This window comes from Colius striatus, chromosome 13 (genome assembly GCF_028858725.1).
Source record: "Colius striatus isolate bColStr4 chromosome 13, bColStr4.1.hap1, whole genome shotgun sequence".
Taxonomy (NCBI): domain Eukaryota; kingdom Metazoa; phylum Chordata; class Aves; order Coliiformes; family Coliidae; genus Colius; species Colius striatus.
The window spans coordinates 22,887,100-22,913,420 of NC_084771.1; the positions used below are offsets into that span (position 1 = coordinate 22,887,100).

General features: G+C 41.7%; 1 protein-coding gene across 4 annotated transcripts; it reads left to right on the plus strand.

Moving 5' to 3' along the window:
• Window positions 1-5,452: 5,452 nt before the first annotated feature.
• On the plus strand, window positions 5,453-25,919 carry LONRF3 (LON peptidase N-terminal domain and ring finger 3). 4 transcript variants are annotated; one of them, XM_062006609.1, is made up of 13 exons: window positions 5,453-6,200; window positions 7,373-7,491; window positions 8,073-8,195; window positions 10,329-10,484; window positions 11,836-12,079; window positions 12,744-12,834; window positions 15,984-16,098; window positions 16,464-16,585; window positions 17,243-17,401; window positions 18,366-18,528; window positions 19,345-19,494; window positions 20,211-20,371; window positions 20,459-25,919. In XM_062006609.1, the coding sequence occupies exons 1-12, from the start codon at window positions 5,561-5,563 to the stop codon at window positions 20,367-20,369; spliced, it is 2,241 nt and encodes a 746-aa protein (XP_061862593.1). In that variant the 5' UTR covers window positions 5,453-5,560; the 3' UTR covers window positions 20,370-20,371; window positions 20,459-25,919. The 4 variants fall into 4 exon arrangements, with proteins under 4 accessions (XP_061862593.1, XP_061862594.1, XP_061862592.1 ...); XM_062006610.1 differs by having other exon boundaries at window positions 21,319-25,919; XM_062006608.1 differs by having other exon boundaries at window positions 20,211-25,919.
• The last annotated feature ends 402 nt before the right edge of the window (window positions 25,920-26,321 follow it).

The following is a 26,321-nucleotide window of genomic DNA, read 5'->3' on the forward strand; positions in this document are numbered from 1 at the left end:
ACTGAAATTAAAAGTTGTGGATTCACTTTTACACTCCCACAGATGTTAGTGTAGGAAAGGATGACTTGGCTTTTGGATTTTAAGAATCACAACAGGCATAAAAAGATTTCATCATCACACTTTTTAAGAGGAAACTTGGACAGCAGTCCATACCAATCTAAGGACAGCTAAATAAGTGTGGCCCAGAAAGCTTTCACAACCTGTGCAAGAATGGGTCTTGTAGTTTGAAATAAGCCTATCGACCACAATTGCAGACTGCTTAAAAGCTGCTTGTTCCATTTGCTTTTTAGGCCACTCATCAAGAACTTCCAGGTTTGACCTGTGCTGCATCCTAATAACTGTGTTCAGGTCACACCAAAGCCTACGAAGAGAAATCTGCTCCTGTAACTTCAAGTCGAATGCAGAATGCATTAATATGATGAGGCCTTTTTGGTTTTACTTTTTGAAGCTTGTTCATCTTTTGTCTGGAATTACATCATGATGAGCTGTGAAACAAAACATACATCTTATGTTCCTGGTTATAACCTTTACTTCCTGAATGTTCAGCTTTACATGGCTTCACACTGGGAAGGTGTCTCAGCTGAGACCATTGTCTTTTCAGACAAACAATTTAACATGAACTATTGAGTTTTGTGCATGAGTTTAACATGAACTGTTGCTCAAGACGTTTGCATAGTGGTTTTTTTACTGGTCAAAGTAGAAGAATCCAAAAATGCCTTTACCTTCCAGACAGAATATATTTGTCCATTTTTCCTCCTGTAGCAGCATTTGCCCATGTTCTCCAGAAGTGGAAAGGCTTGCTGACTGTTTTCTTCATATTCTCAGCAAGCAGTGATGGACTTAGACTCAAGTTTGTCTTGCCACACGTTAAGCTTGAGTTTACTATTGTTGAAGTTTTACCACACACACTGGGGGGATTTTGACTCCTCTGAGCTTTCCTTCTGACAGATTATCTTTCCAGTAAAACAGTAGTTGTCACCAAAACTGCTACTAGGAGCAGCTAGTGGATAGCGTCTCAGTTTTGATAAAGTGTGAGCCTTCAAACCACTCCTAGGTTTCTCAGAGCTTTGTGGTGAATTATGTGTTAAATATTTTTTCAGCCTTCTTACTTCACAATTAGAATTGATTTCCAGTGACTGACTATAGCCCTTCCATTCCAACACTGAAGTAACCTTTTAAGAGTCTGGGTCCAAACAGAGATTATTTCATCCAGCTCACTCCAGGTTGTGTTACGTTTCAAGGGCACACTGCTAATCCCCTGTTCTGTGTCACACGATGAGAGGTCCAACAAACAGGATCCTCACTTTATCGGTCCCAAGGTCTTGTCAAGCTGATCACCAGTCAGTCATCAGTTAGGAAGAAGGAGGGTCGTATGGAAAGGGCACTGCGTTTTTTCCTTTACACACTGTTCATAATAGGAAACAAGGACTTTTCACAGGTTCGATTGGGAGTTTTCCCTGAAAAACAAAGCCCAGGGATCCAGCTGCTTTCTCTATTTGATGGGCCCATGTATTTATTCAAACTGGACAATGTATCTGTGAATTCTAGTGATTTTCTAACCATGGCAATATGAACATAAATTTCTCCATTACACCTCTTCTTTCATTTCTTTTATGGCATATGGAATGTTAAGCCCTTTATGCTTTCAAGATCAACATAACAAAATAGAATAGAATTTGAATGTTTTTTAATGCAGATGATGTGTGTGCAATAGCAGAGATGGCCAGTGCCTGCAGGAGCAGTCGCAGCAGGCAGAATGCAAAGGTTAAAGATAGTTGCCAGAAGTTATTGACAGATTCAATGGCAAAATAATGCAGAACAAGCCAGATCTCTTCACTTCCTGCTCTCTAACCATGTCAGCACCGTTTCCCGACATAACAGCAGTTGGCTCAGCTCTGTGGGTCCAAATCTGTTCTTGCCTATGGACTGTTACAGTGTGCAGAGAGCACTTGAAAATAAAAAGCCATCTGTGGCTGTAGTTGCGATGTGACTTTTCACATCCCTGCTTCCAGGGAGAAGGAGCTTTGTCAGCATGACTAGTAAGTCAGAATTTCACACTTGGGTTAGTCGTGTTTTAGAGGGGAAAGAATTAGGTTTATTGCTTGTTTTTGTGGTCTCAAAGCGTGATTCAGATTATAGCTCCTGAAGAACGTACTTATGCTCTCACACTGCCTGTTATGCCAACCATTAACTGCTGGAAGATCAGTATTGTGCTCATCGTCATTAAGACAGAAATTAATCCTCCCTTTGTAGAGAAATCACGCAGGGGAGACATGCTTTTGCAGAGTGAGTCACCTCCTAGCTTTAACAACTTCTATTAGAGAGGGATAAATCTGTTCTTGATCTCATGAACAATGCAGGTGGGTAGGGGGGTGCTTTTTATTTTGCCTTTTTTTTTTTCTTTCTCTTTTTAATCAAGTACTCCTCATGACCCACTGCTGCTCCCAGCCCATGAATATGTATGTGGGAGTGTAGGAAAACTCCATGCTTTCAGCATGAGCTCTACAAAAACAGCCCAGCACATCTAGATTGTGTACGTTCAATTTACACAGCTGGTTTTGCTCAAACAGTCATTGCAGATCTGGGCCTGATGTCAGAATCAAGCGTTTTGAGGTTGTTTGACTTATAGTGAACAATAAATGAGCAACTTGGCTGTACAACATTTTGCTATTAGTGACTGTACAGCATGCTCTGTACCTGTCACACCCCACAGAGTTCCAACATTTACCAAACACCACACATACTAGGAATCCCCTAAGGAGTCTCAGAGTTGTTGCCCATAGGCCATCCACAATAAGGTCGTGACTGTTCTCTGGCTTTGGATAAAGGTCTGTGGTTTTAACTCTCCTCAGCATACAGCTTCCCCCATGGAAGCAGTCCATAAGCACAGCCATCCTTTTCTCTTGAACTGTTTCAGCCACGTCCCTGCTGGTGTAAGAGAATTCCCACAAGTACATTTCTCAGCATTTTTTTGAGACCAGTTGAGTGACCAGACTGTCAGCAAGCCCTGCAGATGCTTTCACACACGCTAAAGAGCAGCTGGGGAAGTTCCTTTCAGAGCACAAACGCTGATTACGTTTTCTATGATAGTCTATTTCCATTCCTTATCTTGAATCCATGTGCTGCTAGAGACTCTCCCTTTATACCACAAGGTATCTCTTTAAGTATCTGCTGTGTAACTATGTAAATACTGGTGGCGTGTCCCTGATGGAGAGATTGTCACTGCATTGCTACTCGTAACCAGTGGTTATGTCACTTTCCCTCGCTTGAATAGGCTTTGACTCACAGTGGTTTTCAGGACAATGGTTATAAAATAACACACTGAGGAGTTGCAGAGACTCTAGTTTTGCAACAGAGACAACTGTCGACCTCAAGGCTACAAGAAAGCATTTTTCCTTGTTAAGGGATTTGTTCTCTTACAGCATATATTTTTCTTGCATGGAAGTTTGGAAAACAAGAAGTCTGCGGCAGCAAGCTTGAGTCTGGTAGGAAACCCCCTTACTTTTGAGCACAAACACTAGTCCTTTCTAACTGCTCTGAAGCATTGCTTAAGGAAAATTCAGGTGCTTCAGTTGTCCTACATTTCTTTGAATTATTCAATGACAGGCTGTGGTATACTTTGGATTATTGTCTGACTTAATTGATGGCAGAAAAAATTGCTGAAAGCATCCATTATTCAATTAACTTTTTTCTTTTTGCAATTAAAGGACTTGCCTGGGGACAACCCTTAGATATTGAATTTTTCTTTGTCATTTTTTTGGTCAAGATTCAAGAGCCCTAGAGAGAGGGTCCAAGTTTTTGGCAGGTGCAAAATGTCTTAAAATCATAGGGATCAAAGACAACCGAAGGGTCTGATAGCTGGATTAAGTTTTCAGGTACATATCTGACTGTCAGTTTAAAAAATGCCTATTCATGGACACAACAAAACAGGCCTACGTCATTACAGTGTATATTATGGAGAGTTAAGATCCAGACTGTAACTAGCTTTAGGTTAGTTTTTCACTTCAAATGTAAGTTCACCTGAACTTTCTCAAGTTTTCTCTCTAAACAAGGTCTTACAAAAGTCACGTTCCCTCTCCTTTCTTCCATTTTTTGCCCTGTCCATTGAAACCCCACAGGCAGAACTAACCCCTTAACACCTGCTTAGCTTACACAGCCCAAGCTGGGGAGCCCAGACTCTTCTCTAAGTGAGAAATGGGAAATTAACTCATTCATTTTCTCTTTTGAGCTTTGTATGAGTGCTCTCGAGCCAAGAGGATGAATAGGAGGATATCCTCAGAAGTCTCAAATTCTGCAGTGGGTTCAAAGACAATGGGAAAATAGAGTATTTGAAAATATATGTATATATATCCCAGGCATTTCTGGAAACTGTAACCACAGATCTACTTAAAACCACAAAAAAAAAAAAAAAAAAATCAGGCAACTTCTTTTTAAACAACTGCTTCTATCCTATGCCAGCACGGGTCATTTTCTCCCTAGGCTACTTTTAGCACAAACAGTTACACAACTACTGTGATCCTTTCATGTAACAAAAATTGGTGGGAATGTGCAGATTGAAGTGGCCAACACAGCTGCTGTTAAACAAAACAAACATACATCATTAGGCATGTGGTTTTTTATCTAGAACCAAGCACAGACAGGTGTATCTATGCCATATGCCACACTACACAACCAAATAAATACATTTTCCTTGTAATGTTTTGCTTACTTATCCTAAAAACATGATTACTTGATACTAGAATAGCCTCACGACTAGTTTGAGTTCCTTAGAGTGCGTAACTGTGTAACTACAGCCTTTAGAAGTCCAATTCTAGCAGGACATGACATCCTTGTTTTTCAAAACACCTTCACACTGCTGTTTCTTTTCTATTACCTTAGATACCCAAACGCCAAACCCAGGAGTGAGTTCAGTTTCTCACCGTGGTGTCACTGCAGACCAGAGGGTCAAACGCAACTTCCCGCACGGCGTGACCGGGCTGCTCGGATCCCGGCTCCTGCCTTCACCGCGCGCAGGGCTCCGCCAGACCCAGCTGCCCAAGAGGAAAGTGAGCGCTGAGATATAAGCAGCGGGCCGTGCCGAGGCGAAGTTACCTCCACACCTGGAGGATCTCTCACACCGGGTCGGCAGGGCCTGCCCACAGGGCTGCCACCGCTGACAGGACACTCCCTGTTGCCAGGCTAACCTGGGCCGGAGCTGGACCCGCCACAGTCGCTCTCCCGGATCCGATTCCGGCTCCAGCTCACCCCAGCCCTTGCAGGACCCCCTCAGCGGGTTGGGTTTCGGGCCGGGCCAGGTCCCCTCAGCGCGCCGGGGGCCGCTGTGGGCGCGTTACAAAACCGCCTGGTTTTGTAACAACCTGCGGGCGCTGCCCAATGAGCGGCGCCGCCCGGCGTCACGTGCCCGCCTTTATATAAGCGGCGGCGGCGTCGGGGGCCACTCCCGGCGCGGGGCGGCAGCAGCGATGGCTCGGCGGGGCCGTGCCGCGCCCGCGCCCCCTCAGCCTCCGCGCCCCTGCGCCCCGCAGCGTCCGCCCCGCTAGAGCTGCCGCTCGCCGCCGCTATGGGCTCGCACCTGCCCCCGCAGCAGCAGTGCCCGGAGCCGCAGCTGGTGTTGCAGCTGGCAGCCGGGACTTTGCAGGTGCAGAACTTGGAGCTGTCGGGCGGCGGCCTGGGGCCCGAGTGGCAGGTGCTGCTCGGCCGGGCCGACGCGCTGGCCTACGGCGGGCGGCTGCACGAAGCGCTGCCGCTGTACCAGCTGGCGTCCCGCCACCAGCAGCTGCGAGCGGAGCAGCTGGAGAAGCTGGTGGAGTGCCTGGCGCAGAGCGTCCGGATCAAAGAGGGGCTGCCCGCCGCCGCCGCCGGGAGCAACCCCGCGCAGCCCCGCGAGTGGGACGTCTTCGGGTGCCGCAAATGCCAGGGCTTCCTCTTCGAGCCCGTTTCCTTGCCTTGCGGACACACGTTCTGCAAAAAGTGCCTGGAGAGGGACCGGGCGGCCGAGTCCCGCTGCGTCCTGTGCAAGGGGGAGGACAGCGCGGCAGCCGGGCAGCTCCTGCGGGTCAATGTCATCCTCAGCAACCTGCTGGCAAAGTGGTTCCCCTGCCAAGTGAAGGCTTCGCAGCTCAGGCACGAAGGGAACCTCTTGTACAAGGAGAAGAAACTACAAGCCGCTCTGCAGAAGTACAACGAAGCGGTCAGCCTAGGTAACGGCCCCCTTGCCCCGCCGCCTGTCCCCGGGGAAAGCGCTCCCCGCCGCTCCGGCCGCAGCGCGGGGATGGGGGAAGGACAAGTTTCCACGGGTCGGGGCTCGCGTCTCGCCCCGTCGAGCCTCAGGTTTGGCCAGCGGCAGCTCGCCGCGGCTGTGCCGGGGCCGCGCTCACACCTACCGTCGGCTCCCCGCGGTGCGCCGGCCGCCGCCCGGGCCGGGCCCTGGGGTGGGTGGCGGGGAAGCCCCCGGTGACGGAGGCAGGGGCTCTTCGGGCCGCGGCGAAACTGGGTCAGGAGAGCAGCGGTTGCGTAAGTCGGAGCTTGCGGTCCGGCGGGGCTCCCCGCAGCCGGCGCCGTTGTGTAACCGGCGGAGTGAGCGGCCTCGCCCCGCGCATCCCGCCGGCGGAGCAGCCGCTGGCAGCCGAGAGCCGGGGAAGCGCCGGGGGTACGGGGCCGGGAACGCGGCCGGGCGGGCTCCGCGCGCCCCAGCGCCACCGGCACCTGCGGGGGCCGTGCAGGGCAAACTTTCATCCAGTATGAGGAAAAATAACACTGCGCCCAATAAAAAATAAATTGATGGAAATTAAAGGCAAAGTCTTACAGGGGAAGGCTTCACTTAAACTCTGTGCTCCAAACAGAAGCACACGGCCTGGGCCCAGCCCACGTTATGTCTAGATGTTGCAGCACAGGGCATGTGGGACCGCGAGATCACTCGATCAGCACTGCTGTACTGTTAGTTGATTCTTGTGGTTGTCACCTGTTTTCCTGAGTTGGGCTGTGGCATGAAAAGATCCTCACGTATCATTTCAAAACTTTGATGCTAGAAATTTTGAAACTCCTCCCCAGAGTATGACAGCATTCCTCTTGTTGCCTTAAATGTCTCCTGTGTGTTTCTGTCAACCATCTGATCCTCAGAGCTGGTGATTTACTGTGTGAGCGTCTCAGCATTTATATATGCAGTGTTCCCTGCAGTTATATAATACAGAGCTGATGTTTTGTCTGGAGTTGTCCGAAGAGTTTCTACATTTAATTTAATTAATGGTCATTTAAAAATAGGAGGCACCAATATGTGTGTGTTTTGGATTTTTTTTTTTTAATATTCAGGTAAAAAGCTTACGTAACTAACTTTTAATTTACTTCAATCAACCATTTTTTGTCTTTCCTGCAGCTCCAAATGATCACTTATTATACAGCAACCGGTCCCAGATTAACTCTACTTTGAAAGCTTGTGAAGATGCATTGCATGATGCAGAAACAGCTTGCAGACTTCAGCCGTACTGGTTGAAAGTAAGTTTTGACTCCAGTTGTACTTTTTAAAGCCTTGATACTACACTGATAGAGAACAGTTGGAATAGTCAGACAGCTGAATCTGAGAGAGACTTTAATTCCTGTAACTTCTCAGACTCCTGTGACACAGATGTTTAACCACGATATCCTGAGCTTCCTCAGGTGAAGGAAGAGAGTGATGATTCTGGACGATAATCCAATGTTATTGTCTTTGACCTCAAGTTTATGAACTCTCTCTAAAAATGGAATGCTCTGCTTACATCATTCTATATGGCCATAATGACTATTTTAGGAGACTAATGTAGGAGAGGAAGGTTTCTCCAAGATTGGTTGGGCTCAGGTGCTGTGGGAATCATACTTCCTTGAGTTAGAGAATATCCCAGTTCTGCCTGTAAGTTTTCAAGACTATTGTTGAAAACCCAGACACTGGTAGTGTCCAGGTGTAAGAGACTGTTACAGTGATTCTCTCTGCCTAACTTTTTCTTCTCCAGAGACATCTGCTGTAATTTCATCTTGGGTTTTTTTACATAGTGTCACAACAAAAGAACAAAAGCTGCAACAGCGGATGTGTTTCATTGCAGGGTCACCTGAGGAAAGGACAAGCATTAGCTAATCTGGGGAAAACAGAAGAAGCTTTAAGAGAGTTTCTATTCTGCCTTGCTCTAGATACTGGGAACAAGACAGCCAAGTCTGAAGCCCAAAAGGTGAGTTCCAAATCATCTGGAACTGCATTATTGTTTGAATGGCCTTTCATAAAGGAAGATAAGATTCTTTTTCTTTCTCTCTCTTATTACTCTAAAGAGCTGGATGGAGACCCATATCCAGCCTGCTGTTCACATTTGAGTTACCTCAAGACAGGGAGGTAGCAGGAAATAGTCGTGCGGCACTGTGTGGAAGCAGTTACTCATGGTGTTAGCATCTGCAAATTTGAAGTAAAACGGAATTGTTAATAATTGCCACCCACAGACTATTGTGATTCTTTGTAGTCAAATGTCTGATCTGTTTCCTAGTTTGGCAATGTCTTACAGATAACTGAATGCAGGAGGGGGGGAGTTGCTCTTGAACGTTGTACCAGGACATTGACTGGCAGAATGCAACATGCAGCACCCCTCACACTCCACTTGGGAGCAGCAGCTCTCTTCCTACTGCCGGTCTTGCTGCACTGAGTATCCCTGTGTGAACGAGGCAGTCAATAAAAAGAGATGTTTTTAAATAGTTTTTAAAGGTTGCTAGTAATTAATGCTCAATAAGCAACAACATGGATCTGCAGTGAGGCTTATTCAGTAGCAGCCTAAGATGCGGTGTGTGGATCCTTAAAAGGCTTTTGTGAAGATTGCTCTCTTTTGCACACCTGTCAAATCCGATTTCCTGTGAGTCAGTATTTGAGGTTTGACCATTTTTTCCTGTTGTCATAGCTAAAAGGCTCAGCCTTGCAGTGATGCCTTATGGCAATAAAAATGTAATGGTTCTATTTTCATCAATTTTCTTCTTACTGAATTTTCTTTTATGGCAGTGCATTCACACTTTTCTCCATCACTGGTGGGATGGGAACTTTGGGGCTTCTGTGTGCTGTAATATGTAAGGCTCTAAAAGCACAGTAAAGCACTGTTTATGAAGGTAACAGAGTATAACCTGCTGGATGGCTGTGGTGCAATCACATTTCTGTCTCATTTTGTATATGGTTGAGATTTCCATTCCTTGTAAGTTTTTTGTACTCATATTTGGGGGATTTGTTTGGTGGGTTCTTTTCTCAGTGGATTCCATGCAGTCTTTCACTGTCATTGTGTCATGGTTTGTTCTTATAGTCATGCTGGGAGGCTTCCTGTGCACTAAAGCAAAGAGAGCAGGAACAGATACATTTCTAAAGTCTGACTCCAAATAGCCCTATCCAAGACACCTAATTTCTGAGCCAGTGGGGTTCTGAGAGAAACTGGACTGCTTATGACTGAAAGAATTACTTGTGCACTCATCAGACACAGAGTTGATCCATGATCCAGTATTCTACTGAGTCACTTCCAAGGCCGTTTGCTTAACAATGATAAATTACATTTTACCAAATTCTTTGGGTGCAGCTGTGATGTTCTGCTTGTGTTACCTGCCTGCCTCTGTTAGTTTTGACATAGTGTGATCCTGTGGAATCCTTTTTGGCTTTAAAAAGAAATGTTAGCTGTCATGGCTTCCTGGGGCATCAGCAGGATCACCTCAGTACTGTGTTGAAATCAGTTTAAGCGTGAATCTTCCATTCAGCTCTATTTCTTTCCTTAAATAATCATCTGATAAGCTATGCTGTACAGATGACTGTAAGCTGCTACTTAAAACAGAATCACTTCTATTCTGATAGCAAATGAAGAAAGAACATTTTTCTACTGCCTACGGTTTTTGTGTTCTCACATAAGGGAATTAAAAATAACTCCAGTTTACAATATCAGAGACATTTACTTAACTGAACTTGGATTAAGCCTGTGAGATGAGTGCTTTCCATGCTACTAAGCTCCAGTGAAAGCTTCTGATGTGCAGCAAAACACATTTAAGAAAGATACTAGTGAGTTCTTGTGAGCTCTGAACTGCAGGACAAAGGCATGTGTGTGTGTCACATCACAGAGAATGGTTAATAACTTTATGGGCTTACTTAACTCTGACAATGTCTCTTGCTGTTTGTTTGGCCTATGTTGCATTAGCTCTTGCACTTCTTTGTGTTCTTACCCTAGTTTAAAGGGCTCTTAAAATGGTTTTAACAAAATCGAGAATGCTTCTTTCAGCTGTTCCCTTACTTGCTTTTTCATTTAGAGGTTGCAAGGAAGGAACTAAGCAGTGAAGTATTCTGTTTTATATCACAGCTTCTACTTAGTTTGTTTTCACTCATCCCGGGAAATGCTCAGGAACACTTACCTGATATCCTGCAGCTGTTGTCACATCACTCTAGATTAAAGGGGAATCTCCTAAATTCAGTGGGATCTGGAGGCACCAGCCATAACCTACAAAGGTTGCTCAAGGTAAAGATCAAGTCTGATGTGCGATTCTTAATTTGTTGTGTGTTTTATGTTCACGTTGGGAAGCCTTCTGCTTTTGTACCTATGGGAGACAGGAGAACACATTTTCTTAGACTTTTTTCCTGAGTTTCAGAGGATATAAACCAATATTGACTTACTGAAATCTCTTTATCTGACTTCTTTTTCTTTAATGGAAATCCTCTGTTGTTCTGATAAATTTTATGCCAGAGTTGAGTGGTTTCTATTCCTGTAACTGTCTTTACCTCTTCCAAGTAGTGGGAAAGGGCTCTGGAGTCTGGATTGAGGGACCCTCAAAAGCTGTGAAATACTAAAATCCAGGGTTTCAGCTTGAATTGTAACTGATGTCAGTGACAAAATCATCCTGCATTCAAATTCTGTACATTGCTTAGAGGTTATTGTAGAGCAATGTAAGATAGATGAGCTACTCCCTAAGGTTAGTACATTTACAAAACTGTGGATGTGAAATGGCTGTACAGGTTTACGTTCCTGGGTTTGTAAGGACCACTTTGGCCCTTCAAGAGGATAGGTTTTGCATACACTGTATATGTAGGAGAAAACTTCACTGGTCCTTAAACCCCAAAATGGTGGGTTTTGAGCAGCCGTGTTGAGACTAATAAAAACAATGAGTGACACTGCCTTCTGGAAAGGCTATTGGGATATTCTAACAAGAAATCCTTTTGTATGACCCCGTCACAAAGTCATTTGAGGGACAGTTCACTCATCTCTCTGCATGTTGCACATCACCACAGCTCCTGATCACAGTCCACAGTATCTGCTTTCAGGTTCACCTGCGGAGTTGATGTGACAAACTGATAAGTGCTGCCCTGTGTAATGGCTGCTCACAGGCTGTTCTGTAGCCATCATGGAGAAAGGCTGATCATTTTTCCCTTTGCGAAAGAAATCTCTCACTAAAGGAAGCTGTCTGCATTTTCTCTGTTAAGAAATGTCGTGTGCTTATACTGCTTCCTTAAACTGGTGTTGCTTTGATGGTTGATGCCATCATTATGATACAAACAATATGTATTTTTCCATAGGTTAAGTGCTAACAATATATTTAACCTGAGATGTAGCCATATTTCTGCCTGAATCAAGTTTCATGACCACTTATAAGAGCTAAAAATATTCAGTGCCATGGTGGGGAGTGGAGGGGCATAATTTGATATTTTTTATATAAATGTGGCCCTGGCACAAAAATTCTCAATCTGTTTGTTCTTGACCTACAAAGTCCTTCCTGGTGATCTGTAGTATTAAAGATTTGTGACAGGTCTGGGGTTTTTTTTCTTTACCAAGTTGATGGAAGATTGGTCTAATGTCAGGGTTCTCCTTCACACAGGTAAACATGGAACAGAAAAAGGGGTTTCCCATTCAAGAGGAACCAAATGTAACTACTTCTGGTAGTCTGAGGAAGTCTTTACAAATTACAGAGAGCAAAAAGGACTGCTCAGAGGAGGAGAACAAACTTGCCTCCATGCCAGAGTCTAGCTTTCTCATTTCTGAGAAGTGCAGTCTCCTGAAAAGGAAATGCTGCTCAGAGGAGAAGAGAAATGCTGAGGTACCCTGCAAACTGATGAAGAAAGGTATGTTTGTTTGTACCTGGGATATGTTCCATGGCATGCCATCAGTGGAAATTTTGCTTCTATAAAACTTGGAGAAGAGGGTCTGGTCTGCACTTTGGCTTTTATATTTTCTCTTTAGACTGAGGCACGATGGGGGATCTTACTTGGGTGGGGAAGAAAAAGAATTACATAGTCTAAAAAAAGGGGCTAAAAAAGTTAAGTGCTTGTTTATCAGCAGAGCTCTGAATCTTTTAAGGAACATCAATGTCACGCATGGTTTTAGCAGTTTATGGATCAATCAAAAGAAGCTTGTTTAAAAGCAGAGATTTTGTTTGTTCATGATATGTGGCCTTTTTCTCATGCTGTGGAATATATTTACAATGGTATGACAGAAGAATTAGTCTCACTTGAGACTTTTAACACTTATAAAAGTGTTTTGACATTAATTGTTAATGCAAGACTAAATTCAGCCCTCTGCAAGAGGGTATAATGTCACCAAAATTAAGGGGAGGTATGTTGATTTGTGCCAAGGGGGAATTTGATGCTTTGCATAGAGATTATGGTTCAGTAACTTGTAAGTATATACAATACATGTTTACATATTGGGTGCTGCTTGTAGATACAGGGAATACTATTGTGTTTCCACAGTTCTATTCATTTACATTCTGGTTTTTGTTATTGATAGATACAGTTGATATGAAGGGAAATAGCACTGGTCAAAATACTCCATTTGAATTTGTGGATCCATCAGATCTGGACTGCTCCCTGTGTATGAGGTATCCACTGTTTTCTCATGCATGTCTTTTTAGCTTTGCAGCTGTATCTCTCTCTTTTTTGTGATCTAGAGATTTTGTAGCTTATTTGGTACTTATTTTTCCCTCCTGCCTTGGAATTAGTTTTGGTTAATTGTTACTCCAGACATGCATTTCTGGACCTTTGTTTCTGAGCACTGTTGGTAAAAAGGAACTTCTTGATCTGCCCTAGGCTTGTGAGCTTTTGGGAAAGGGCGTGTGAGGGTTAAGCATGTTAGTGAAGGTGTCAGCAAGGTCTCTCCTCACCCCTCGTGGACACTCACCCGCTGACACACAGTGCACAAACCACACTGTCCTTTGGGGTTTGTAGAGCTAGGTATGATGTTATATAACGCACAAAATGGCTAAAGAGACCACATCCAATGAATATTCAAAGTTTGTATGTAAAATATTGTATTGCTGCTCTTGCTCATTTGCTTGCAAGATCTTCCCCATTGTATGTTTTTTTAATCTTTTGCTTGGGAGGTGTTCCTTAACTGACCATGGCCATCACTCCATTTCTTTGGTCATCCCTTCCTCCAGTTAAACATCAGTTATCCTTGGACACAGGGATGACTCAATAAAACCAGTAGGAATTGTCAACTACGTGTATTTTACTATTTGTTCTGTAAAAAAACCCCACATTTTAACTCTGGCAAATGTACGTGGGGATATTGTTAGTGACGTAGAAGGAGACACTGGAAAGGTGTTCCACAGGGATCTTGCTTAAGTTTATCTCTTTAATTACCCACATTTACCCATAGTGCACATTGAAGTTAGTTTTGGGCTACGCTTTAAATTCTGAAACAGCAGATAGCCTCTTTGTGGGTTTATTTCTGAAGACCTGTGCTTTGAGAAGTCTCAGTTAGCTTTTTTGTTTGCATGCAGGACAGGCTTCAGTTTTTCAGACAAACTGAAACCTTTGAGACAACTGTTGTGTTGTTTGATTCACTTCTGCTTGGAATAAGTGAGATCTGCCCTCTCTCCAGCTGTTTATACAGCTGTTAAAACACTTGATACTGCTAAGAGCAAAACTTTCCTCTAACGGAAAGCCACACAATTGGTCCTAGCTGGTTTTAATGAGTCTGCATGTTTATGATCATTATGTCCACAAAACATTTTTCAGATGTTTTAAATAAAGTTAATTAGCTCTACTTCCTCATCCTCTCTGTTAAATCAGAAACAGCCAGACTACAATACATTTGTAACGGAGTTAGCTCAGGCATTGCTGATTCCCTTACAGTATAGAGGATGGTGATCCTCATCTTGTAATCACAAATACAAGGCCTTGCATCTAGAAGCACGTCAGCTTTGTAACATCACTGCAGCTATGAAGGTTTGTGCTAAGGGAAGCTGTCATATGATCTTTTACTTGCTATTAAGGCAATAATTATTCCCTGCTGTGTTCTCCAGCAGTATTTTAAGGATTTGTATCCTGAGATACTTTGGACTAATTACCTAGTAACCTACTGACCTGTTCACAATTAACTGCAGGAGCTGTTATTAACCTATTTGTCTAATGGAGCGGCCAAAATGTTATTGATCCACATTTGCTCCAGCAGCAAGCAGAGGATACAAAGTAATAGCCCAAGAAACATACCGATGAGAAACGAAGGAGTGTTACTCAGGAGGACTGAATACTTAGGTTCTGCTTTTGCAATAGCTTAGGCTGGTGTCATGAGAAACCTTGGTGTGTGGTGTTTCCTTTTGCAAGTCGAGGTTTGGTCCAGGTCCTCTCAGAGTTGTTTGGGAAAGGCTGCTGCTGGCTTTCTGGAGGGCTAGAGCAGTATCCCACAGTATCCCACAGTAAAACAGCAGTATCCTGTTTTAACAGGAACATCTTGTTTTTATGCTAACATTTCGGATCAAATCAGTCACTACTAAATTACATGTGCAAACCAGTGCTTACTGAAACCCTGCAGAGTTCAGTATTTTACATAGTTGAAAGCAATGAGGTTGTCTTGGGTGCAGTGAGGTTTCTGTTCGTGAAACAACAGGGGTTTTGAATGACACAGTTGAGCTGCAGTAAGATAGATGTGGTATTTTAGATACTTCTTCATGTGTTCCCTTGCTTAAATGTCAATATTTATAGTAACTAATGACATTTAATAAACTGGCTACGGCAATCTTGTTAAGAGACAGTTATGTTCTTAAATACTCATCTTGTTAAAGATGCTAATAAATGTGAGTTAACATATTTATCATTTGCACATGTAGAATAGAACATAGTGTACTGTTTTGATAAACTGTAATACTTATAAATTATTCACTGAAATTACAATTGATACCTTAAAATGCTTAGACAGTATGTGGTAAAATACAGTATATACCAAATAATTTCTGGTTTTGAATGGTTTCTATTTGGAAAAAAACCCACAACTTTCATATTATTTACATCTTCTTAAGGCACTTACTGGCAAGGAAACATCACTTTGCAATATTATGTAATCAAAATAAGTAAAACAACCTTTACATGAAAATAAGTATCACAGAATACTTGAAATGGGTAAAGATTAAATGCCACGATAGTTTGAACACCTTATATATCTAAATATGTTTCTAGGTGAAACCTGAACCTAATATCACTCATTTCCAGAAAAGCAGCCATTTGAAGGCTAAAAACTGTCTGTTCCAAAAACATTGCTTTCCAAGCTCACATTAGAGTTGGCAATAATATTTTATTGCTATCACTTAAGTGGGCTATTCCTGCGAATAGTTATTTTGTGCTTAGCTCCATGCATACAACTAATCACATGATTTCCAAAGTAATAGTTTTGCAAGTATTGCTCAATTTCATTAGAAACGTCAGATGGTTCAACTTCTGCTTATATTTATTGCTCACATAGAGGAAAATTAAATCCTGGCTTGTTGGAAGTTAGTAACAATATTCTGTCTCATGTTCACTGAAATCAGAGTCTGTGGGCTGCCTTTCATCTTAGGTGGCAATAAGAAAGTCTGTAAACTGAATAACTATAGAAGTTTGTTGAAGAAATGTAAAGCAAGTAATAACTGTGTCCCTGGAGTAGTCAGGAGTTAAATTAGTGAACGAATACAGCTTTTTTCTTGGTAGGAGCAGCAGCTTCTTTTACTGGAGTACATAATATTGTTGTCTGTCTTCGGGTTTTCCAATCCAGGCTCTTCTATGAACCTGTCACTACACCTTGTGGACACACCTTCTGTCTCAAGTGTCTTGAGAGATGCCTGGATCACAACCCTAAATGTCCCCTGTGCAAAGAAGGGCTCTCAGAGGTAAGGGTGCTTGGATTTCTCAGCATAAATTTAAGGGCAGAGGACAGGATCCAGTAGCACCTTCAGAAACCCTTGGTATTTCCTCAACTCAAAAGAAATGTTTTTTAAGATGCTCTTGTGACTTAAAAAGCATGGGTAGTCTCCTCAGTTCAAACTTAAGGGCCAGACTGGTACTTAGAAAATCTGTAGGTGATTTTACTTCCCAGATTTCTCGGGATAATGCCCACACATAGAGAACAGTTCAATTAAAAAACTCTTCAGTGGCAATGCAAGCTTAAAAGATCTTTTTGATTTGCTATAGAGATAAGAAAACGGAGCTAACAGCTGACATTGCCTACAACTGCTTGTATCTGTTTTTACTGCAGTGCTTGGCTATGAGGAAATACTGTAAAACAGTACTAATGGAGGAGTTAATAGCTAGATATCTTCCAGAGGAACTCACTGAAAGAAGAAAGATTTATGAAGAGGAAATAGCAGAGCTTTCCAAGTATGTAATCCATTTATGTAAAACCCAATCTGTAATACTGCTGCCATTAGCTGATGAGTGGCTCCTACTGCTGTGCAATGTCAGCTAAGATGCTGACAAAGGAGCTTCTTTTTCAGTATCACGTGATTCCAAAGAGAACAGGGTCCAGGTGAAATTGTGCTACGCGTTAGCATAAAGACTGGACACTGTCCTAAGCAAGAAACAGAAGAAATCCAGACAGTTGCTTTATAAACAGAGCTAAAGCAATGTGGTTGCTTTCAATGGCCCTCTGTGAAGCCACAGAGTGAGGCAATGGGTGGAAGTAATCTCACAGGCTGGGAGTTGGAATGTACTGCGTAGGAAAGAAATGAGTTTAAGTAAAACAAAGTAAATAAAAACAATAACAGAGATGCATTAATGCTCTTGCCAGCAAAACCAGAAAGCAGAACTAAAGATTCTTCTGCTAGGAAGTGGTGTATCACTTACCGTAACGTCTGGTCAATTAAGGGGAAAAAGTCATCTTAGTTTTTATTTCCTCCATTAAGAATTGTATTCTGAAGATGTTGTAATTTCTATTTAAGGATTTTATAATCTTAAAGAATGTTGTTGCATGAAACGTGTTTCACACCTTGTCAGTAATTTGGTATAATGTCGCATTTGATTTGCCCTTTCTCACAGCCTAAATAAGAATGTTCCTATATTTGTCTGCACAATGGCTTATCCTACAGTCCCATGCCCTCTGCACATCTTTGAGCCGTGTTACCGCCTGATGATTCGAAGGTGCATGGAGACTGGCACCAAACAATTCGGAATGTGCATCAGTGATCCTGTGAAGGGGTGAGTGAGCAGCATGCTCAGACCACATGGCGTACCCCACTTAGTCTGGAGCAAGTCTCTCTGGAGAGGTGCAGAAAGGTCCATGGCTGTAATACCTGTGACAATTTTCCACTAGATAAAGCTTCTTGCTAATGGTGTTGGCTCAAGGCATTGAGAAGACTGAAGCTTCTCTCTTGAGCACTTGGATTCTGATTAATATGACTGTGCATTTTTCTTGAAACACGCATAGCTTGTGTGTGTTACAGGAAGTTGAGCTGCAGACCTCTTGGAATACATGAAAAGGAAGTGTGTGTTCTACTGTTTTGGAAGAAATCAAATTGAAATAGCAGTCAAATGTTGTTGGTAGGTTTAGTTCTTTCAAATGATGACAGGAATAGCTATGCTATAGGGATTCACTCGTGTCCTTACTCTTCTGAATATACTGGAGGCCACAGAGGTGCAACAGGACCTTCAAAAGGACTGGCTGAGCATTTACATTGAGCTATTTGCAGTCAGTCTTGGGTAATTTACCCTTAGTGTCCATCTCTGTTTAGCTTTCCTACAAGGTGTACACCATGAGGAGTGTGATGTAACTGCAAAATAAAATCTGCTGAAACTCTGGGAGAACTTTCTAGATTTCATAGTCCTTCCATAATTCCAATAGTCTGATTGGCACTTGTTGTTCTGTAGAAATTAACTGAGTATACTGGGCTTATGGAGACAATGCTGTATACCATTCAGTCTCCTAAGATGTTCCTTGTATTCCAAAACGTGCAGTTAGTGTTAATCAGATTACACAGACTGAATCTCCCTGATAGTTCTGAAAACAACTGTTTGAACTACAGTGGGTCAGTACTATGAACAACAGAAATGAGCTGACACTGGGAAATACATTTATGGCAGGGACTGGCTGTATGGCAGTTCTGTGCAACTAAAGATAGAGAGAATAAGACCTGTTTACTTGCTTTTGTTCTGATCTCAATAGGTTTGCAGATTATGGCTGCATTCTGGAGATAAGAAACGTTGAAGTCTTTGCTGATGGTCGCTCTGTTGTAGACAGCATTGGCAAGAGGAGGTTTAAGGTGATCCAGCACAGCCAGCGGGATGGCTATAATACAGCAGATATTGAGTACATTGAGGATCAACAGGTAAACTTGAATTATTTGTTTTAAACTGTGAAATTCTAAGTACCTAAATTTCCAGAATTCACTTTTTGTAGAACAGTTTCTAGTGAAACAGATTTGTGTTTATTAACTGCTTATGGTTAAAGATGGGAAACATAGTGGTTACCAAAAGCATGGACACACACTGCTCATATCCTGAAGTGTTTTTCCTAGAGGTTTTTAGCAGGAATAAAAAACTAAGTGAATCCAGGATGAGATCTTACCACTCTTCTGGAAGAGAATAACTGCAGTTTATTAAGGGATGGGAGGAACCTGCTTCCATTTGTATGGAAGACAATTAGAAAACTCCCATTTGGGTAAGAAGGAGCAGGGTTGGGTCTACTACACCTTCAAAATAACTTACATTAACTCTTATTTAAATAAATGTAGGCAGTCAAAGTATTCTGGGTGATGCATGACCTTTTGTCGCACAGTGGGAAGAGAAAATGTTGACTCTAAGGAGCTGCTATTAGGCTTTTAAAAAAAAGAAAGGTTTACGTAATCTTCAGTGTGGTGTGATGTTTGTATGAGGGATTCTTCACATCCAATCCAGAAAATGCTTGTTCTGCAAATAGGTGTCTTTGGTTTAGAATGCAGAGTGAAGAATTTGATAGATGGGGAGAGGGACAGAATGGGGGACACCAAACCAGCTGTCAGGATTTATCCCAGAACTCTCTTGGCATGCTTTGCTTTTCGTTTCCCCATTACCCACCTCAGAAAATCCTCAGAATTCATGTTGTGCCTTCCCCAACGTGCAGACTGCACTACCAGTAACCTTCCCCCTCTCTTCACTCATTTCAGGTGCAAGGACAAGAGTATGCTGCATTACTTGTTCTCCATGACTCTGTCTACGATCAGGCATACATATGGTTTAACTCCCTCAAGCAAGCACTCAAGAGTCGAATTCTCAGTCATTTTGGCCCAATGCCAGCCAAGGATCCTGACCCACAGGTATCCAGAATCAGTGCCTTGTGTAACTCTTTGAGGCAGAAATAGCATGGATATTCTGATAAGCTGAGAGCTGCTGTGTTTTAAGATGAAAATGAGTACTCTTAGTTTATCCTGCATAGGCTAAGGAAGTTAGGTTGCCATGCACCACCGGTAGCATAGTTGTGAACAAAAAGCTCATATTTAATGTTAGAAACTTCCTGAGACTACTCAAACAACTGTATTAATCCCAGAGACTTAAGTGATTTTTTGCCTACTCTACTTCCCCAATATATAACTGAGAGAAAATAGACAAGAGGAAACTTGGTACTCTTGTTCAAGGACTGCAAATGGTAGGGACTCTAAAATAACAGAATGTAACAACAGAAACTACATGTGAAGAAGTGTTGCAAAGGAGAGGCAGGGATCCCAAAGAGCTGGGCCAATAATAACACGGGAACAAAATGTTTATAAAAAAATCTAGAAGGCCCAACCTGTAAGCTGTTGCTAGAAATAGAAATGCATCGTGCTTCTGCCTTCAATTTCTATTTTTAGGAAAATGCCACTTGGTTGTAATTTGTTTCAAGCCAACCTGTAATCACAAGCCCTGGTGCTGGCTGTGAAGTGCCCTGCTTGCCAGGCTGCTGTGAAACACTGTGTTTTCAGTTAGATCTTCAAAACTAAGACCTTACCATCTATGTGTTCTAACGTGTGGGTTTTTTTCCCCTTGTTTGCTGCAGGCCAACCCAAACGGGCCAGCCTGGTGCTGGTGGGTCCTGGCTGTCCTTCCACTTGAGAACAGAGCTCAGCTCCCTTTCCTTGCCATGAAATCCCTCAAAGACCGCTTGAATGGCATCAAACGTGTCCTTACGTTCATGTCTCGTACAAGATCACGGTGATGGTGAGGAGGAGAGCTGTGAAGTCTCCCACAGTACTTGACTGTAGACTGTCTCTTGTAACTTCATCTAACTGCAATAATGTCTTACAGATTTGAGTGTCAGGACGTTTCAAGCCTGAATTTCAAAGAAAACGAGTTATAAAGAGCAAGGGATGTTTATGAAGACTTCAGTAGTTTCCATTTGGAACTCTGAGATGATTTTTCAATCACTGCACTGCTAAACTCATAAAAATGTGATGACAGAAAAAAGTGATCTTGTTTGCCATAAACCTTTTGAAAAGCTTAAGCGTTTTTAATTGATCTTTATTTTTTTGAGTGGATAAAGGATAAATTGCAGTTCAATGTGAAGCAGAAATAATAATGTCAATGCATTATTTCAGTCAACTGCAAAGTCTTTTATTCCAAATGGTTCAGGTTTTATATAGCATTGTGTAAAATAATGTTCACAACTTCCATTTGATAATTTATTTTTGCACTATGATTTTTGTTTCCAGATGTCTATTATTTATGTATTCCTTCTCTAAAGGAAAGGGAGCCACTTTATTTACAGTGTTTTTACCCTGTGTTTATGACTGGGGGCAAAAAAGAGGATCCTAGCAGTGCCCAAGCCACTGCCTTGATAATTTTCCAGATATTTGTGTTCAAATACTTTGAATGTTTTTCTACTTATCCCCAGTTCTGCTGTAGCCTAAGAAGGATTTTTTTTTTCCCCCTCCTGAAACAGCCTGCCATGAAGTCTTTCAATACACAGTTTGAGAATTCAAGCACAGTTGTTGGGGCTTGATCCTATGCTTGCACCAAGGTTCCTGATACCATGAAATGATCAAATACATCTTTAACCTTACTGACGAGTGGTTAAGTGCTTGGATAAATGTAAATATCAATCAGCTGATGTCAGTGGGAATTGGCCATAGTGGTGACAGAAGAATCTATCCCCTAATTTTTCACAGAACAGGAGAAGTTGGAGGTGAATTTATATCTGAACTCATTCTTACAAGAAGGGATAATGGCTACAAACAACTGCAAAGAGGGGGCCACAATCTATGAATAGTGATGTCTCCTGAAGAAAACTGGAAGAACTGGTATCATTTCATTGTGGGTTACTACGTAGATGTTGGGGTTTTTTACATCAGCTCTTGTTGTTAAGCTAATCAGTTTTATTTCTTTAATTGTTTGGTGGGGTTTGGCTTTGGAGTGTGTGTACATGGTGGGGGAGTGGGGAATTACTTGGAACTACAGGTCCCAGAGGGCAGTGTGTTACGTGAGAAGGAATAAGCTATAATAAATGCTATTTATTTCTCTCCAATCTTCAGGTTTCTGTTAGCTTCAAATCTCTACCCAGCCACTGCATCTCTCTTAAGAGATTGGGTAGTGTTGCTAATACCAGTTAACTCACAGGGAAAATGAGTGAATTTTGGTGTGATTACTTCTAGCTGTAGCACAGGTAAAAAATAGGGCAGAAATGAGAATAGGGAGTATCTTGTGGGTGGTTTGGGTTTTTTTTTAATCGACAGTTCCTCCACTTGTTTGGCTGCTTTTATTGCTTTCAGTATACCACTTCTTGGGACTGACCTTGCCTCCTTCTGACTTGGACTTTCACTGATTTCACTGTGAGCAGAACTGGGTCTTTTATTCTGAGCTACTGTTTTGCTTTCCAGTGGCAAAAACCAGATTGAATCAGAAATGTTAGGGAATGCTATCACTTTGTTACTTTTACCCAGGATAGTGCACTCTCATTCCATGCCTTTATGAAATAACGCACTAGAACTTTAATGTCGGTTTTCTGTACGTTTTTTCATCATCATCTCATCAGAAATACTTAACAGTATGGAAATTACTTTTAACTACTAAGTTTCTACAAAACGGCCTTTGTCTCCTCCCTATATTGAGTTTAATAGGAACTTTTCCATAGGGCTACCAAAGAAGCAAATGGAAGACAAATGTGTTTCAGCCTTGTAATGCAAATGGAATATTTGTCCTGTGTTTGCATTGAGCTACTCTAGAAATGCTACAGCTAATTTCCATACTGCTAGATGGCTGCACTTCTTTCATAGGTGGTACCTTACATGCCTCTGTAAACAATGCAAATACATGTTCTGAACATTAAGTGTATGGTGGCTGACACCCGCTGTGGCATTTGTTGTCGTAAGTCAGTAACAAAGTGATTTCTACTTGTTTGGAAGTGAAGCTGCATTAAATGCAGCTCTTCCTTAAACCACTGTGTATTATTGCATAGCATAAGGGGCCTGTATTGCTCCCATAGAAAAAAGCTGTCACTTTGTTACTCTTACCTGTGAGAAAAGGACCTTAAATATACCTTCGAAATTGCTTTTCCCACCGATACCATCAGGGGTTTATTTCCTGCATGCTTATGTCTTCTACTACATACTCATGTTCTGCCTTTTTTTTGATTTAGAAATTGGCATGGAAAGAATCCTTGATTTTTAAAAGTGAATATTGTCTTTTCTGTTAGCCTTGAGTAAAGCTGCCAGAATTTCCTAAGGAGAAGCTTGTGTACATGCTCAAAATCATGAATGCCCAGTGCATTTACTGCAACCTGGAAACACTGGACCTACTGCATGTAAGGCATACTGCTGATCTGCCTATGCATAACAAATCAAGTACATCAAGAAAGTTTATCTGTACTTGTACCTACATCCTAGATGAATGGCTAAAGTATGCAAATTCCATGAGAAGAAAGCAAATATTGAGAAGCAGTTTCGCTAGAGAACAGAGACCTGTCCAGGAAAAGCTGGCCAAGGAGTAGCATTCAGCCCTCAGCTAGTTCACATGGCAAAGTTTCAATAATGAATTTAAAACCCAACAAATCAAGTTATGCCACAGTGTTGCTGTTTTTTTTTTTCCCTCTCAGTTGTTATCAATCAGCACCAAGATGTAAATGCAACATTTATTACAGGCATACAGCTGAACACATTTGAAAATACGTTCACTCTAATTCTAGAGAAAGTATTGATGAGATAATGTACTAATTGGGGAGGATGTTTTTGAAGTGTCTCACGTTTTTCTAGACATCAAACCCAGTCCCATACCCAATCTTGCTCATCTGTTAAAAAAATAATGACTCAAACTTGCATTTCCTGTGTGGCAAGAAGTATTGATTAATCTTTGTTGTGAGGGCGTGAGCAATGCATAGACTTCTGACTAGTTCTTCAAAGTCATCAGTTTGCAGAGAGCCTGGATTACCTTTTAAAATAAAAAAAAAATCAATAGAACTTTTTTTTCTCTTTGAGGAAATGTGATCAGACCCCACTTCAAAAAAGCTGGGGGAGAGGAATACAAAAAGCAAGCCTTCTGTAAGAGAGGAATCAAGAATTTATGCAAGTGCCAGTCTCCTGGGCGATATCACCTAAACATCTTCCAGAGCCTTGAAGATTTTGGGCTTGCATTTGTTAAGATCCAGTTTTGTTAATTTGCATTCTTCTTACTTTTCTGTAAATTCCTTTTAAAAATACATTCAAATAAATAACAGACTGGCTGGATCACCTTTCCAAGTCCCTTTACACATGTTACATGGCTTCTAATTAACAACAGATGTTTTCTGCTGGATGCAGTACTAATTTTTCATTCCCATATATAGACAGCCTTATACCAGTTTGTTTTGCTTTGTCCTGTATGCTTCTTCATCTAGCAATAACTTAAAGGGGTATGTTTCCATGAAGTAACTTATCTTGGCCAGTGTGACTTGGTTGAAAGTAAACGTGAGGCAGGACTGGATTAATGAGGAGAAATCATGATACCTGACAGTGAACTTAGCCATAGTTGCAGAAAGCAGTTCAGTAGTTTCAATAATGAAATGACAAAATTATGTGATAGGCCACTATCTTGCTAAGTCTTAAGTGACATTCTGGTGTTAGTGGTAAAGGCTCCTCTTACGTTATTTTTGTATTTATTTCTTTTTAAGTGCTGATATAATCTTCCATTCCCTTGTAGCAATAAGAGGTACCAGCTGTCATACTGAATGGCTGTCCTGTATGACTACCTACTACCAGAACACCTGAACTGTGGATTTCTTAACCCCAAAGATTAAAATAATCTGAAAAACAAAATCATATGGATTGGATGTAGCAGGTCTGGCTTAATCTTTGAAGTAGAGAAAGATTTAGAAAATGTGTGCGTCACTTTAGATGGTCTTTTCATAGAATCATAGAACAGCAGGTTGGAAGGGACCTCAAAGATCATCTGGTCCAACCCTTCTTGGCAAAAGCACGGTCTAGAAAAGACAGCCCAGCACCCTGTCCAGCCAAACCTTACAAGTGTTCCGTGCTGGGTAATGCTGCACTTCCCTGGGGAGGTGATTCCAATGGTGATTCCAATGGTGATGGTTCTCATGGTGAAAAATTTTCCTCTTAATATTTTTTTACTCGGTGCTGAAGTTTTACTGCTGTTTCAATGAATGACAGACAGGATTTATATTTAAATGCAGTGTTTAGGAATGGAAAACATGTTCACAAACTCTTATTTTGTAAACAGAAGTAAGTTAACGACCAGATTTTGTGCATAAAACCCCAATGGAACTGTGCGTTTAGGACAGTGCTCCCATAGCCCTGAGCCCTAGAGCCAATGAACTCAATCTCTGCTTAGTTCTCATTTAACTGGTGGGCTTTTGTAACTGAACTTGTAAGTGGTGCAGCACATAGCTTAGGGCCTGAGGTTATTCCAGAGCCCAGTAAATCACTGGAAGTCTTAGAGCTACAGAAAAATGGTGGTTTCAGCAAAGTCAATATTTGGAAACACTTTGCTAAATAAATATTGTGTTTTTACAAGAAACTAATCTGCTTAGACAGGGTTACAGAGGTGGATAATAAAAACCTGAACTATTACATTGACTTACTCATCCAGGTATCATGTGAAGTGCTTACTAATGGTGGCATTTCATAAGGTCTAAAGTAACCCTCACATAGAAGTGCCTGTATTCTGTTATTGCCATTCTGAGCTTTTTAATAGAGTCATAGCCATATATTTTATAAATATAAACATATGCACCTTTAAATACTTACATTCAGTTTGCAGAACAAAGGTTTACAGAGCAGAAGTGTAGCAAAAACAATGTAATAGCTTCTATAATTCTGTGGTGAGGAACGGGAAAAGTACAAAAATGAGGAGCAAAAGACTGTCTCTGAAAGGTGTCTTAATTTAGCACCATATACTTGTCCAACTTAATTCCATCGAGCTATGTGGTTACAAGAGTGCCAGAAATATATCTATCAAGCCATTTAAAATAAGTTTTGTGGACTTGTATATTCCATTTGTTTGTAAAACATCCGTTTGTGCACTGTAATGAACTTGAAATGAAACTGAAGTTATACTCTCATATCACTGAGCAGGGTTCTGTTCAGCTACCTCTACGTAAAGTTGAAGCAACTTGTTTTTTTTTTTTTCCCAGATTTGTTCACATTGTCACATAAAATATATTTTAAAAGAATCATAGTCCAAAGAACCTGTATGTGTTTGTAGATGTACTTATAACTATGTTGTACCAACAAAGTCTGTGTGGAGAGTTGTTTGCTAATTAAAATTTTTGTGTTCTTTACTCTTTGGCTTGAATAACAAAGAACTACAGAGGTGAACAAATATTATACATGAGCTGTGTATTTTTTAGATGTTTTAGATAGAGGGACAAAGAACATAGGCTGGATCCTGTGGTCATACAACAGCACTTGATGTGAAGAATCACACCACAGAAAGCATGTTGTCCAAACCTCAATGTTTGTAAAGGACGGTATATGCTTTTTTTCCTCTTGGCTGCAGTAAAGTAAGGATAATGGGGACCGAAGAGGGCCTGGCTTACAGTACTGCCCTGTACTTCTCTGCACTTTAGTACCTCTCATGCATTACTGTTTGCTCTACAGTTTTCTGTGATTTAAAACTATTACCAGGATACCTTTTCATTCACAGTCTTAGGCAAGAATGGATCCCCAGCCTCACTTCATCT